Source organism: Rhinolophus hipposideros (assembly GCF_964194185.1).
Source record: "Rhinolophus hipposideros genome assembly, chromosome: 17".
Classification (NCBI taxonomy): domain Eukaryota; kingdom Metazoa; phylum Chordata; class Mammalia; order Chiroptera; family Rhinolophidae; genus Rhinolophus; species Rhinolophus hipposideros.
The window spans coordinates 52,694,195-52,707,285 of record NC_138063.1 but is presented as its reverse complement, the minus strand read 5'-3'; the positions used below and the strand labels follow the sequence as shown (position 1 = coordinate 52,707,285).

The 13,091-nt window shown below is 35.7% G+C and overlaps 1 protein-coding gene across 1 annotated transcript in view; it reads left to right on the top strand.

Annotated features, from left to right (window-relative positions):
• PIEZO2 (piezo type mechanosensitive ion channel component 2) overlaps nt 1–13,091 on the top strand; it is a 457,095-nt gene that overhangs the window by 216,493 nt on the left and 227,511 nt on the right. The window contains exon 5 of the mRNA XM_081077986.1: nt 12,727–12,769. Within this exon, the coding sequence (XP_080934112.1) occupies nt 12,727–12,769 (43 nt within the window). The remainder of the gene's footprint in view (nt 1–12,726; nt 12,770–13,091) is intronic.

Genomic DNA, 13,091 nt, shown 5'->3' with positions numbered 1-13,091 from the left:
TAAGTGGTGTTGGGAAAACTGTACAAGTATATGCAAAAATATGAATCTGGACTGCTTTCTTATATCAATACAAAAAACAAACTCAAAATGGATTAAATACATGTATGTGAGACCAGAAACCATCAAACTCTTAGAAAAAAACATAGGCAATAAACTTTTGACATTGGTCTAAGAAATATTTTTTTGGCTATGTCTCCTCAGACAAGAACAACAAAAGCCAAAGTAAACAAATTGAATTACTTTAAAAGCTTTTGCACAGTGAAGGAAACCATCAACAAAGTAGTGACTCACTGAATGGGAGAAAGTATTTGCAAATGGTATATCCAATCAAGGTTAATACCCAAAATATATAAAATACTGATATAACTCAACACACACAAAAAATCCAATTTAAAAAATGGGCAGAGGACCTGAATAGACATTTTTCCAAACAAAACATACAGATGGCCAATAGACGCTTGAAAAGATGCTCAATATCATTAATCATTAGGGAAATGTAAATCAAAACTGCAATGAGATAGTACCTCACACCTGTCAGATTGGCTATTATCAAAAAGACAAAAAATAACAAATGTTGGTGAGAGTACAGAGAAAAGGAAACTCTTAGGCACCATTGGTGGGATTGCAAATCGGTGCAGCCACTATGGAAAACAGTATAGAGGTTCTTCAAAAAACTGAAAACTACCTTATGACTCAGCAATTCCACTTCTGGGTATTTATCTGCAAACATAAACACTATTTTGAAAAGATATATGCACACCTGTGTTCATTACAGCATTATTCACAATAGCCTAGATATGAAATCAACCTAAGTGACCATCAATAGATGAGCAGATAAAGAAGATGTGGTGCATATATACAATGGAACGCTACTCAGTCATAAAAAGAATCTTGCCATTTGAGACAACATGAATGGACCTAGCTGGCGTTATGATAAGTGCAATGTGAAATAAGTCAAACAGAGAAAGACAAATACCTTATGATTTCACTTATATGTATAATCTAAAACAAACAAACAAGCAAGCAAAAAGAAACAAACAAAACAAGACGGAAACACTCATAGATGTAGAGAACAAACTGATGGTTGCCAGAGGAGAGGGGATGGGGCATGGGTGAAAAAGGTGAAGGGGATTGATTAAGAGGTACAAAGTCTCAGTTATAAAATAAATAGGTCACGGGTTGTAATGTAGAGCACAGGGAATTTAGTCAATAGAATCATAATAACTTTGCACAGTGACAGATAGTTACCAGATTTATCACAGTGATCACGTCATAATGTACTTACTGTTGAATAACTATGTTGTACACCTGAAACTCATGTAATATTGTATGTCAACTGTACTTTAAAAAAGTAATATATGAACCACATGCCAAAAACTAAGTATTTGACAGATGATGAGTTTTTCTATATACATTTAATATTTTATGATATGTCACAGTATATATTTTTATCAATTGTATTAAAAATGAAAACAACAAATCACCTGGCCCTTCATGTAATAAGCATTTGTCTTTTGCCTGAACTTAATGTCTGACCCATGTTCAGAGAAAACAAAAACGAAGCTGCTATTGCAAGTTCAAACTAAATATGCTTCATGAGTTTTTCGTGTTCATAAAATTTCCAGCTGTCAAAATGTCTACCAGTGTATTGTTTATGTTTTTGCTTTTGTTTTAATTTTTACAAATGAACATCACTATTTGGCACATGCTTCTGGCAATGGGGAGTTTGAAGTTAGTATAAAGAAATCCACAAACTATGTGAAAACTGTGATGCTGCATAAGATTCCCAAAGGCACATAAAAGTGAAAATCCTCACCCTACAAAACTAAGCATCCTCCACTGAATACTTGCCAGTGTTCTATACTGGCAAATAAGAAAACTGAAATAACTCTATTTTCGTCCATCTCTCAAAAGAATAGAAGTGCATTTTTTTATTGGAGAAAATATAGTTGACTGGTAAACAAGGGTTTGAACTGCACAGGTCCATTTATATGCTGATTTTTTAAAATAAAGACTATAGATTTTTTGAACCCGTGGTTGGAAGTCTACAGGTGCAGTGGGCCAAATGTATGCATTCTATACCATTTTATGTAGGGGACTTGAGCATCCACCAAGAGGTCTTGGAACCAATCCCCTGTGGAGATGGAGGGATGACAAGTTTGAGGGGGGGGGGTCAAAAGTAACATATGGATTTTCAACTGCATAGGGGTCAGTACCCCTGACTCCTGCATTGTTCAAGGTTCTACTGTACAGTTGCTTTTTAAGATACATTGCAGGTTAACTTTGCATTTTCATAATTTCAGCACTCATTTTCTATGTGTGGTGTACACCTGGGACTGGCAGCATAGGAACTCTACTTTTTTGGTTTCTGTAGAAAATACAGGATCCCTCATATGCGATTCATGTTCTCATGTATATTTGGAAAAGACAACCTCATAAACACCAATCTGAATACTTTTATAAGCTTACTAAGCTCTTAATGAAGGGCTTAAGTTTAAAAGAATGAAGTTATTTATGAGTTTAACCTAAATATACATTCTATACCTTCCCTGTAAGATAATTTTATGAGTGTTTTGGCAAACAAACACTAAAAGGAAAAGTATATAGTATAAGGTGGATTAACTGAAACAAACCACCAAACATAACAATGTGCCAAATCAAAAAAATGAAATGATGCCAAAGCTTATCTCTCATTTTCATGCATGCCTTTGTAGAAGTGTGTGTGTACGCGCACTCTGGAATGTGTGTTGGAGAAGGGAGATTGGCCTGTGATAATTCTGCACATTTAGTGTTCTCAGGTTCCTGATTATTGCCTACATTGCAGCATTGTTCATTTAAAACCTTAGTTGAGAGCCTTATGTTAGTAGCGGCTACCAGTTATCAACCACCTACTTTGTGCCAAACACCATACAGATGCTTTGAATACATATTCTCATTATATTTGTGTAGAGGTGCTGTCAATCCTTATTTTAGAGATGTCTTGACTCATAGACCTAAAGTGAGTGTCCCTATGTCATAGCTGACTATGACAGGTAGTAGAGTGGGGATTCGAAGCCAAAATTATTTTGCTGCAAGAGCTGAGCTATTGCTATCTACCCTGCTGAAATCTCAGGTACTTCACTTTTGGTTCTGATAGAAAACTAACACAATGATGTAGAGGGAAATTAGCATCATTGATGCCATATACTCAAAATTTATGAAATAGCAAGCTAGTTTAAGAAAGCATAAAACTGTAAAATGGACACTGAAATGTAAAACTATTTTATATTTATAAAATAAAATATAAAAATTTTATGTGAGAAAATAAGTAGACGTCAATTAATACTAACTTCTAAGGCTATTGTGACAGATAAGGATCAACATAGCCACACCTCTGAGGCCCTCAACAGAGAGATTGTCTAACTTGGTCCCCTGCTAAAACTCAGGTCTTTCCTCTGGGCTGTTCATGAGTTGTCAGAACATTATGTTTCACCTCTGTTACCAAGAGTTGCAGACTGTGATTAACAATTAGCACTTTCTAGTGATTTTCCACTTAATTATTTTCCTATAGATCTTTATCTCATTATTTTTTATCTCAAACCATATCATAAAGTTCATGTAAGAATGAGCAAAATAAAATGTTATGCAAGCATCTTAGAATTTCAAGTAAACTAGAGAACTGATGTATTATAGAAGTATCACATTTTAAAAGTCTGAATTCAAATTTAAACAGTTTTCTGGGCAAATGTAATAAATACTTATAAGACTGTGCAGGAAAGTTTCATTTATTTGGCTTCAAAGCAATTGAAATTACAGTTACTGGAAATGTTTTCTATAGTCAATGTTTGTGAGAAAGAGACAGAAAACAAATTAACAAATGGCTATCAGGTTTGTTTTTTAAAGTAGATTTCAGACCATATCATAGGGCCAGTTCAGAGGTAGCCCAACATTCTACATTTCTACAATACAGATTTATTCTTCATAATGAAGAATATGACCATGTCCTTAAGTATCTTCTAAATTATCTAAAACGGATGGCTTTTTTGTACAATTTTTGTGTACTTAAATGTAATTTCTACAAAAGAGTAACCTGTGTATGGATTGTGTGGTAACTGCATTTATCGAAATAGGAAACCAACCTGGATGCTTTTTCATGTACCCATTGCTTACATTCCTCACTTCCCTGCCCCTTTAAGGGGTACTGCATGAACTGCCTGCACTCCCTGTGCCCATCCTCTACTGCAAATATGGTCCCAGGGCATTCTCCCTTGTCGGTTTCCTCCAGTCTCAGGATCTTCTGCCTACTCAGAGTCTTCTCTCATAGCTCCTAGGGAATCTTGCAATAGCCTCCTTCTCTGTGTCTTCAATCTCTGTTCACACCGTTTTCCTTCTCTTTAGTTTATTTAGACTCCCAGAATCTTAATTTAAAGCAGCCACACCATTTTTTTGGCCTAGCCTCTTCCACCTCTTGGTCTCAACTCCCACCTCCCTTCTCATCCCTCCCCATGTCAATATGGCCTGGCTTTTAAAAAGAGAAATCTGTCCTCATTGTCTCTACTTCCTGACCTTCCATTTAGTTTTCACCTCACTCCTTCTTCACACTACCTTTTCTACAATTCCACTGAAATTTTCTGATACACATTACTAATCTTTACCAAAAGGCCTAAAAGCCATGAATCCCCTCTTAATTGAAGTTGGCCTCTCAACTATATTTAATTTCCTCTTTATTAAACTTCCTGTCACATTCTTATACCTTCTTTTTCTTCTTAACTGGATCGTCTTTCTTGGCTACTCTTTAAATATTGTTAGTTTTCCCCAGATTCTATTCTTGACCATATTATGCCGCTGAACACTCGTGCTGAAGAAGAAGTAAAAATAATTTGGAGTTGTGGAAACCTGAATTTGAATGAGTGTGACACCACATACACTATAATTTCAATTAAGTTATGTAAAGGTCCCAAGTCTTGGTTATCTCATCACTTTTTAAATCTAATTTTAATATCACATACTATTCCACCACATGTAAATAGCATACATAAACATTTTATAATTATTGAATATTTTAGGCTATTTCTAGTGCTCAGGATGGGTAATGTCCAGGGTTTTTCAGATCCTAACCATTCCTATAACTCTTCACTGACGAGGACTATGTGTCCCAAAAGACATTGGGCCACGGGGGGTTGGTTCCCGTCTCTCCAGTCTAGCATTCTCCTTATACACACACACACACACACACACACAGACACAAATACACACATACACAAACACAAATATATACACATACGTAGGCAAATATATATACACGCACAAATGTGCATACACAGATATAAATACACAACACAAGTATACATATGCATATGCAAACATAAATGCACACATGCACAAACTTTTATTGTCAACTATTTCCGAGATTTGGACTGGATGTTAAAAGATATTGAAGGCAGGGAGGTCAGGGGAAGGTAGCCTGGTGATGATAATGATGGGAACAAAAGTTTGACTTCTTCAGAAAGAGACATCCTATGCAGAAAAGGCACAATTGCCCACTTTCTGTTTTGTATGGACCCTGTGTTTCTAGACTAGGGGGAATACAGTGGGAAAAGGATGAAACATACTTTTACGTTATTTAAGCATGGCTGGTTTGTTTGGTTTCCATGGGAGACATATGCATAAAACAAGCTAAGTTTTACAATTCAGTTCAGTTGACTTACTTGTGCAAGTCCTCTGAGATTCTTGAAAGTAGATTTTGTGTGTGTGTGTGAGTTTCTCTCTTCCAGTGTGTCCATGGCTATTTTAGTTGGAAGTTACTAGAAAAAAGCAGACTGCCAGACAGACCCAATCTTAAACGAGAGATTTTACGGTCAATAATTTTTTAAATCCATTATTTTATGAGGAAATTATTTAGAATTTACATTTCATTTTAGAATACTTTGAAAGTAATTTTTCAAAAGAAAATGTCTTAAGATGTTGTAGCATCTTCCATTCATAGAGAAGAATAATGCATATTTGTGAATGGACTTGTTGAATACAAGTATTTGTGAATCGGCTTCTCCTAGTCTCTACAAAGAGTAAATAGTGGTAATTATTTTTTCAGACTGGCCCTAGTCAATTGAAATGATAGCATAAAACATGCATTATACTCATTCAAAACCTCCTGGAGTTGAGATATTTGTATATTAAAGAATCCGTAAGGATCAAAGAAATAAATGTAATATTTGGTCCCACATATTGGGGCAACAAATACATAATTTGAACACCGAAATGCTAAAATGATAGAAATGTTCAACATATTGTATGTATAATGGCAAAAATGTAGACATAATTTAGATAGTAATGACTTGCATTTTGTTAAATTATGGAATACTATGTGGGCATTAAAATGATTACATGCCTATATTTATTGACATGGAAAGAGTTACATTATATTATTAGGTGATGAATGTAGATTTCAAAATAGGATAATCCCTATTTTATATGTGCAAAGATGGATGTGAGAGTCTTAGTGTGTTTGGGGGGCAGGTATGGAAAAAAAATTGTAAATATTTTCATGTTTTTTAATCTATATTATTTTACAAATAAGGACAATTGAAGTGATTACCCTTAGGTGATGGAAAATTAAGATATATTATGAAAAGAACTTACAAAGTATAAGTGGTATGAAAACCAAAGTATGCAACTTAATGACAGCTACCAGACTGATAAGTGGTGTCATCTAGATACTAATGATCGGAGCAAGGGATAACGGACATTACAAAACAAGAGTATTAGGTAGAGGTGAGAATGATATTTTAAAAAATATGTAGATCATTTACTATGAAAATTATTTATTAAAGGATGGTAAAGAATTTTTTTTTCCTTACCTCGATCTTTTATAGTTACTTTTACATTAATGACAAAGCTTATTTGGGAATTAGGGCTCAGAAAATTTTTCAGGTCTTACCATTTAAACCAAAATGTTCAAATTGCTCATTAGCTGGGAAAATCGCATTACTTGGGTATGTATCTTCCATTAGAGCAGCCATTGCTGGGGTTTAAAAGATTTCAACTACAACTCAACACAAGAGCATCTTAATATTTGCAAAGTAAAATGTCACTACTGGTCAGTTTCTCTTAGATTTTACATTGTATTCGAAGTTCAATCTTGACTCTTTGATTGGATATAAAAATCTTTTTCTTTCAAGAGTTAAAAATAATGTAAACGAAGCTTCCACCAGAAAACTTGTAAGTGGTATAATGCCCTATATTTGCGTGTTTCATCATGAATTTCTGTGCCAGGCCACATGTTCAACTGCTTGGCAGCCCCTACCATGTATGAAAATACTTTCATTTTTATAGCCATAGACTGGCAAAAACCTACCACTTCCACGAATTATTAGTCCTTTTCTGCTAATTATTTTGAAAAAAAGCAGAAGTATAGATGCAAGTTCAATGGCTTTCAACATCTGAGCCATACTTGATGTAAAACTGTTCAATTAGAAAAAAAAGTATGCCTCATTTGACCAGTTTTACTACTGTAAACCTACAGAAAAAAATCAAGTTCCTTTTTCATGTGTATTAGAGGTTAAATAACAAGTTGATTGAAATAGTGATTGATAAAAGGAATTAGTGCAGAAGCTTGATAATAAAGTGAGCAATCAATTTACAACATAAAGATAGAAATTTTTGTGTTTTCAATAGCATTCATGGAAAGATAAAATTACAAACTGAAAGGGACCTGTTGAAAATGTTACATTAAAGAAAAAGCCTCAAGAGTGACTTGTGTAAGGAAACACAGATGACCAGAGGCAGAGCTGTTAGAACTCAGCTGTCTGGTTTCAAGTAACGGGCAAAACCCTGTGGTTTTAAACCACTAACTCAGGAAAATTAGGAGAAATAAAAAATAATCAGCCCTGTTCCATCATTTGCAGGTTACATATTGGCGCATGGCCTTCTGTATTTGTATAGATTGAGCTCCTGCTAGGCATACTGAGTGTGAAACAAAACTAACTTTGGAAGATCCATAGATCCTAGATGAAAAGTGGTATGAGAAGGGGTTTGATGACAGATAACTTCTACTACAGGCATTCCTGTGCTTCTAAAACAATAATCAGACACACAAAACTTTGTGGAATTAAAAAAATATATAGTTTTGAAGTCTAATATTATAGGCAGATCAAGGCAAGAGACAAATAATAGGAAGGAGAATAAGAAAAGGAAAATGAAGACGGAAGAAAAGACAAGAATACAAGCCCCAACGTATGACAAAGCAATGAGTAAAGTTAAAAACATTAGTTCTGGATTCCCAAGTCTCTACCCCTCAGTTCTCTCAGCTGAAAAGAAGATATGATAATAGTACTGACTTCATGGAGTATTTGGGAGGATTAAACTAGCTAATATATAGATGAAGTTAGCATCAAGCATAAGCTGTTTTTATTGCTATGTTAATTTGGGGGAGAATGCTCACTCTCTTGATTTAAAATATAGTTTTTAAAGCATCTAGAATGTGTTTAAAATGTTTATATTACCGCATAAAATTTGGATGCTCAAGGCATTGTAAGACCTCATTTTATTGGTCATATTCAGTATCTCATATTGAGATACACATGTCAAGCTTAAAACTGGATGTAAGACTAGAGTGAACTTAGACTTAAAACTAGACTAAAGAACGCAAATTGTTTTTCCTCTCATATAATTGGAGTGGCAGGAAAGGTGAGGGCATCTAGAGAAGCTGGACAGACAGAGATGCTATCAGGAAACCCCTCTCCTCTCCCTCTCCTGGCTTTCCCTGCTCTTGGATCCCATCTTTCCTCTTACACAGGCTTTCTCCATGTGGCTGTAACATGGCTACATTGTGAACAATCACTTGGGCTCACATGATTCTGGGTCTCTGATAGGCGAGCAGAGAGAGGTTCCTACCAGTTAGGTCAAGCCAGGCAGGAAAAGTTCCATTTTGGCTTGACATAGCCGATCACATGCCCATCCTGATCACCTGTGGCCAGGCAGATAGGGTGCTATGAGGACTGGCGAGACGTCTTTGCCCCTGTGGCCAGGCAAGGAGAGGTAATATGACTGGGAGCACCCATGGAAGCAGCTCATGGGCCTGGGGAAAGTAGTTCACAAAGAAAGGAAGTTTCCATAACTTATTTCTGTGATGGAAGGAAGAAGGGAACCTGGAACCAACAGAGGCTAATAATAGGTAGATGGGGTGCCAGGGGAAGGGAGAGTGGGAGGGGGAATGAGAACAGAGAGATGGAGCTTTGTTCATTGTGTAAAGGAGCAGATGTTGATAACTCCACAAAGGAATGTCCTATATACTTCAGTGTAGTAGTTCCCCTTGAAGTCTTGGGAGTGTCAGTGCCAAAGGATATTAGGAGGTAGTTTGTCACCGGGGGCACACAAGGGATTAGATACTGAAATGTGCTGTGCAGACTGACATTTCGTCCAGGGTTTGTTTCCAACCACTGGTCTTTGTTTTCCTCCACAACTTTCAATTCTGTTGTTGGGATACCTGTGCTACAAAGGGCAATTTTTAAAACTGAAGAATCATAATCATTATTTCTAACTATTTCATCTAAGAATGCAAAGAAAAAAATCCCTCTTATAGATTGTATCCATCTCTCTATGCTATATATTTTCTTTTATGTTGTTGCGGCCATTGTTTGCTTTTTCCCTGAAGTATGTAACATGTTTTAGACCTCTCCATATTATAAATCTCATTTAAAAAGTGTTGAATCAAGGAAGTCTGCCAGTTCCTTTTGTTTTCTCTACTTTTCTCTCTGTGTTGGACTGCTCTGGCAAAGGAGAATAATATTACCTTACCATGTAAAACATGGTTAATGGCTTTAAAAGAATTCCCCAGCAACTGAATAATGGGCTGCCAAAAATATTCTCGGTGCCAAAGGATCTGGATATGTCTGTTCCATTTATTGTGTGTTTCTCCTTTCATCATGACTAAGTGCTCACAAAAGACATAAAACCCAAACCTCCGGGGTATGTGGTGTTTGAGTCAGAAACCATACTTTAATATATTCAGTCCTATATATAACTATTATGATGGTTAGCAGAGTATCAACAACAATCAATGATGGATACCTATGGTATGTGAGATGCTCAAATTATTAATTAAATTGATTTTTACTTTCTAGAAGAAAGTCGTTTCATCATCTGTCTTGTGCTTGGTTGAATGGCTTGATAATGTTTATTCTAAAGAGTTTGGAAGTCTTGCACCAAACACTTTTAACTTGTTCTGCCTGTTTGAATAAGTTTACTTTTCTCAGAAATAAAGATGGAACATATTTCTTAGTTAAAGTTCCATGTTCTAAAAGCCTGATAGTGTGGTATAGCAAAGTCATTTATTTTTATTTTTCCTTGAAGATAAATTGAGTCTATTAAAAAAGGGTTTTTCTTAAAAATTTGTTTAAAAAATTAATTTAGGAAAATTAATTTCTCCAGTTAAAAACTGGAGAAAATGCAAATGTAGAAAAATTTAAAAGCTGCTTTGTTTCTCACTGGAAGCAAGAGAAGCCAAGAAAAGTAGCATCTAAACCCACTCTCCTCCCACCCCACCCCCACCTCACCCTCCCTTGGACCCTTCCCATTTGGTCTGCACTCAGACTGTCTGGTTCTCACTTGGCAGGGGACTCTTACTCTCTCCTGCTTCTTAGTTTGGGCCAGGCAGTTGCCAGCTGTCTTGGAGTACAATATGGTTTCTGACTCAGGTTATATATTCTTTGCCAGTGTCTTAATTGCTAAGATTTTAGGGGCAGGATAATTATCTTCAAAGAATTCCTGAGATAGAGATTCTTAATTGTTTTGCGTTTGACTCACAGTACAAATGATATTCATATGGGACCCCCTCCACTGGGCCAGGGGCCATGAGAAATTCCTGAGCTGGTTAACTGAAATTCCGTATCTTTTACTCCTGCTCAACAAAGCATACAGGAATTCAGTTGGATAAGAGTGACTTTATCCAAGGAGATAAGCCTGAATCTGCTTTAAATTTGTGTGTGTGTATATGTGTGTATAATTCATATCTGAAACTTAGTCCTTTATTATTTATAAAAAATTATTTAAAATGTTCTGTCATAGCCTAGGAGTATGAACCTTATCCCTATGGTGAAACACCATGTTTGTGCTCTCTTGGGATTGGTTCATATTACTCCTGTATAAAATCTTTTCCTGTATAAAATCTCCTGCCTTTACAGGAAGTCTGTCTGATGTTTAGGAGACCCTGAGTAACCACCTGAAGATAAAACATGTGAGGTAGAGTTCTCAAGAAAGAAACATAACCACCATCCTAGTCTATTGTGACTTTAGGAAGAGAAGCAGGGTAGCTTTTAAGCTGCTTCTGGAGACCATTGCTGAATCCACTACTTCCTGTGTGCAGAACTAAATTGTACAGAAAGGCAGTAGTTATCTGCTGTCATTATCAAGCAACTAGTATAAAACACAACTTGTGAATTTAGGGATATGTGGGTGTTTACTTGAAATAGTTACTGAAATCAGAATGTTTTTGCCACTGACTGAACATCATGAAAATGTAACACTGTGGGTTAAGCACAGACCCTTAACTTTTGTAAATGCAGAATTTTTATTAAAACAGTCTTTGATAAAAATTTGCACTTTTCTTTCTATCAAGTATGAAGAAAATTATTATGCCTATAATGTAGGGAAGAGTTATTACATGGAAAGATTGTAGAAAATCTTTTTTATACCCAGCATTTTTTGTGGAATTGGATATACTACTTTTCAAATCATGTTACTTTAAACAACATTTTTGCAGTTAGGGGACTTCTGATTAAAATATTTAGCTTAAAAAATAAAATGTTAATCCTGGGCTTCAATGTTAGTGAGATAAAGGCATCATGTATAATGAATTGGAAATTCAGAGTGTTGTTGGGGAGGAAAAAATTTACTATACCTGTCTAGGTTCCGCTGGCTGGTCTAATAATTAACATAAGACAAATTAACAGGAGAAAAAAAGTTTTATACATATGGGAGCCCCAAAGATACCAGTCTCTCAAGACAGTCAAGCAGTTGTGGTTTACATGTTATTGGGCTAAAGAGAAGGCTATATAGATCTGGAACTTCAAAGGGGAGGAAGACAGTTCAAGTGGAGATGGAAAGAGCAAATGTTTGGTAAACAGATGTTTTGTTTTGCGTTTGACTCACAGTACAAATGATATGTAAAAAGAAGTTACCTATGGTAATAGCTCTCTTCCTGGTTCAGGCACCAGTATCTAAATTCTTTTAGGCAGTTCAGGGGGAGGTAAAAAGATAAACTACTAGAGTCCTCTGTTTCTTAAAATTAATCAGCCTAAAATAATCCTCATGATAAAAAAAACACATTTTGAGGTGGCAAATTTTGCTCCCCTATAGTGTCATCTAGCTTTCCATACGAACAACAAAAGTAAAAGTTGAATTTTAGAGAGTACAACTTACAATATGCTGTTTCGTTATTTTTGGTAGCAGAGTTTTGCCCATGTTATTCTGAACCAGACACATTTAGATATTTAGAGAATGATTTAGTGGGCTATTGCCTTACCACAGGAAAGTAGGGTCGAGATTTGTCCCATTGCAGGGCATATGTGCTTAATTCCCAATGTGGAATGCTCTCTAAAAGGCCATTTGGGAACTGGAGGTGAGAAGTGATACATCTGACGGAAAACAGTCTTCCACTTAAGTGTAAAACCAAATACCTAGCAGGGTGGAAAAAAAAAATACACGTGGATACTTGCTGTGTACTAATTATGTTCCTTCCTTCTGCTACAGGCTCAACATGGGAAAAGACATTTCGGCAGATTGGTTTTGAAAGGTAAGTGGGGTTTAGCATGTCTCCTCTTTTAGCTGCTAATGTCCTATTTTATTCTAAGTAATTTATTGAGTATACATCAGTGGTATTGCTACCACTACTTCAGGAAGTGTCTGCCCTGGAGTAAGTCATCATTTTGCCCCTTGACACTCAGTATCTTTGTAAAGTAGAGCTTTACTTTATACAATCCTTACCTGCACACAGAGTAGACATGAAAATTAAATTGTGCAACTTATTTGAAAATACTTCTTAAACTGTGAAACCTTAAATAAGGTAAGTTGTATTGTTAGAAATGTATAAGAATTAGAGTTTACTTTCTTCTAGC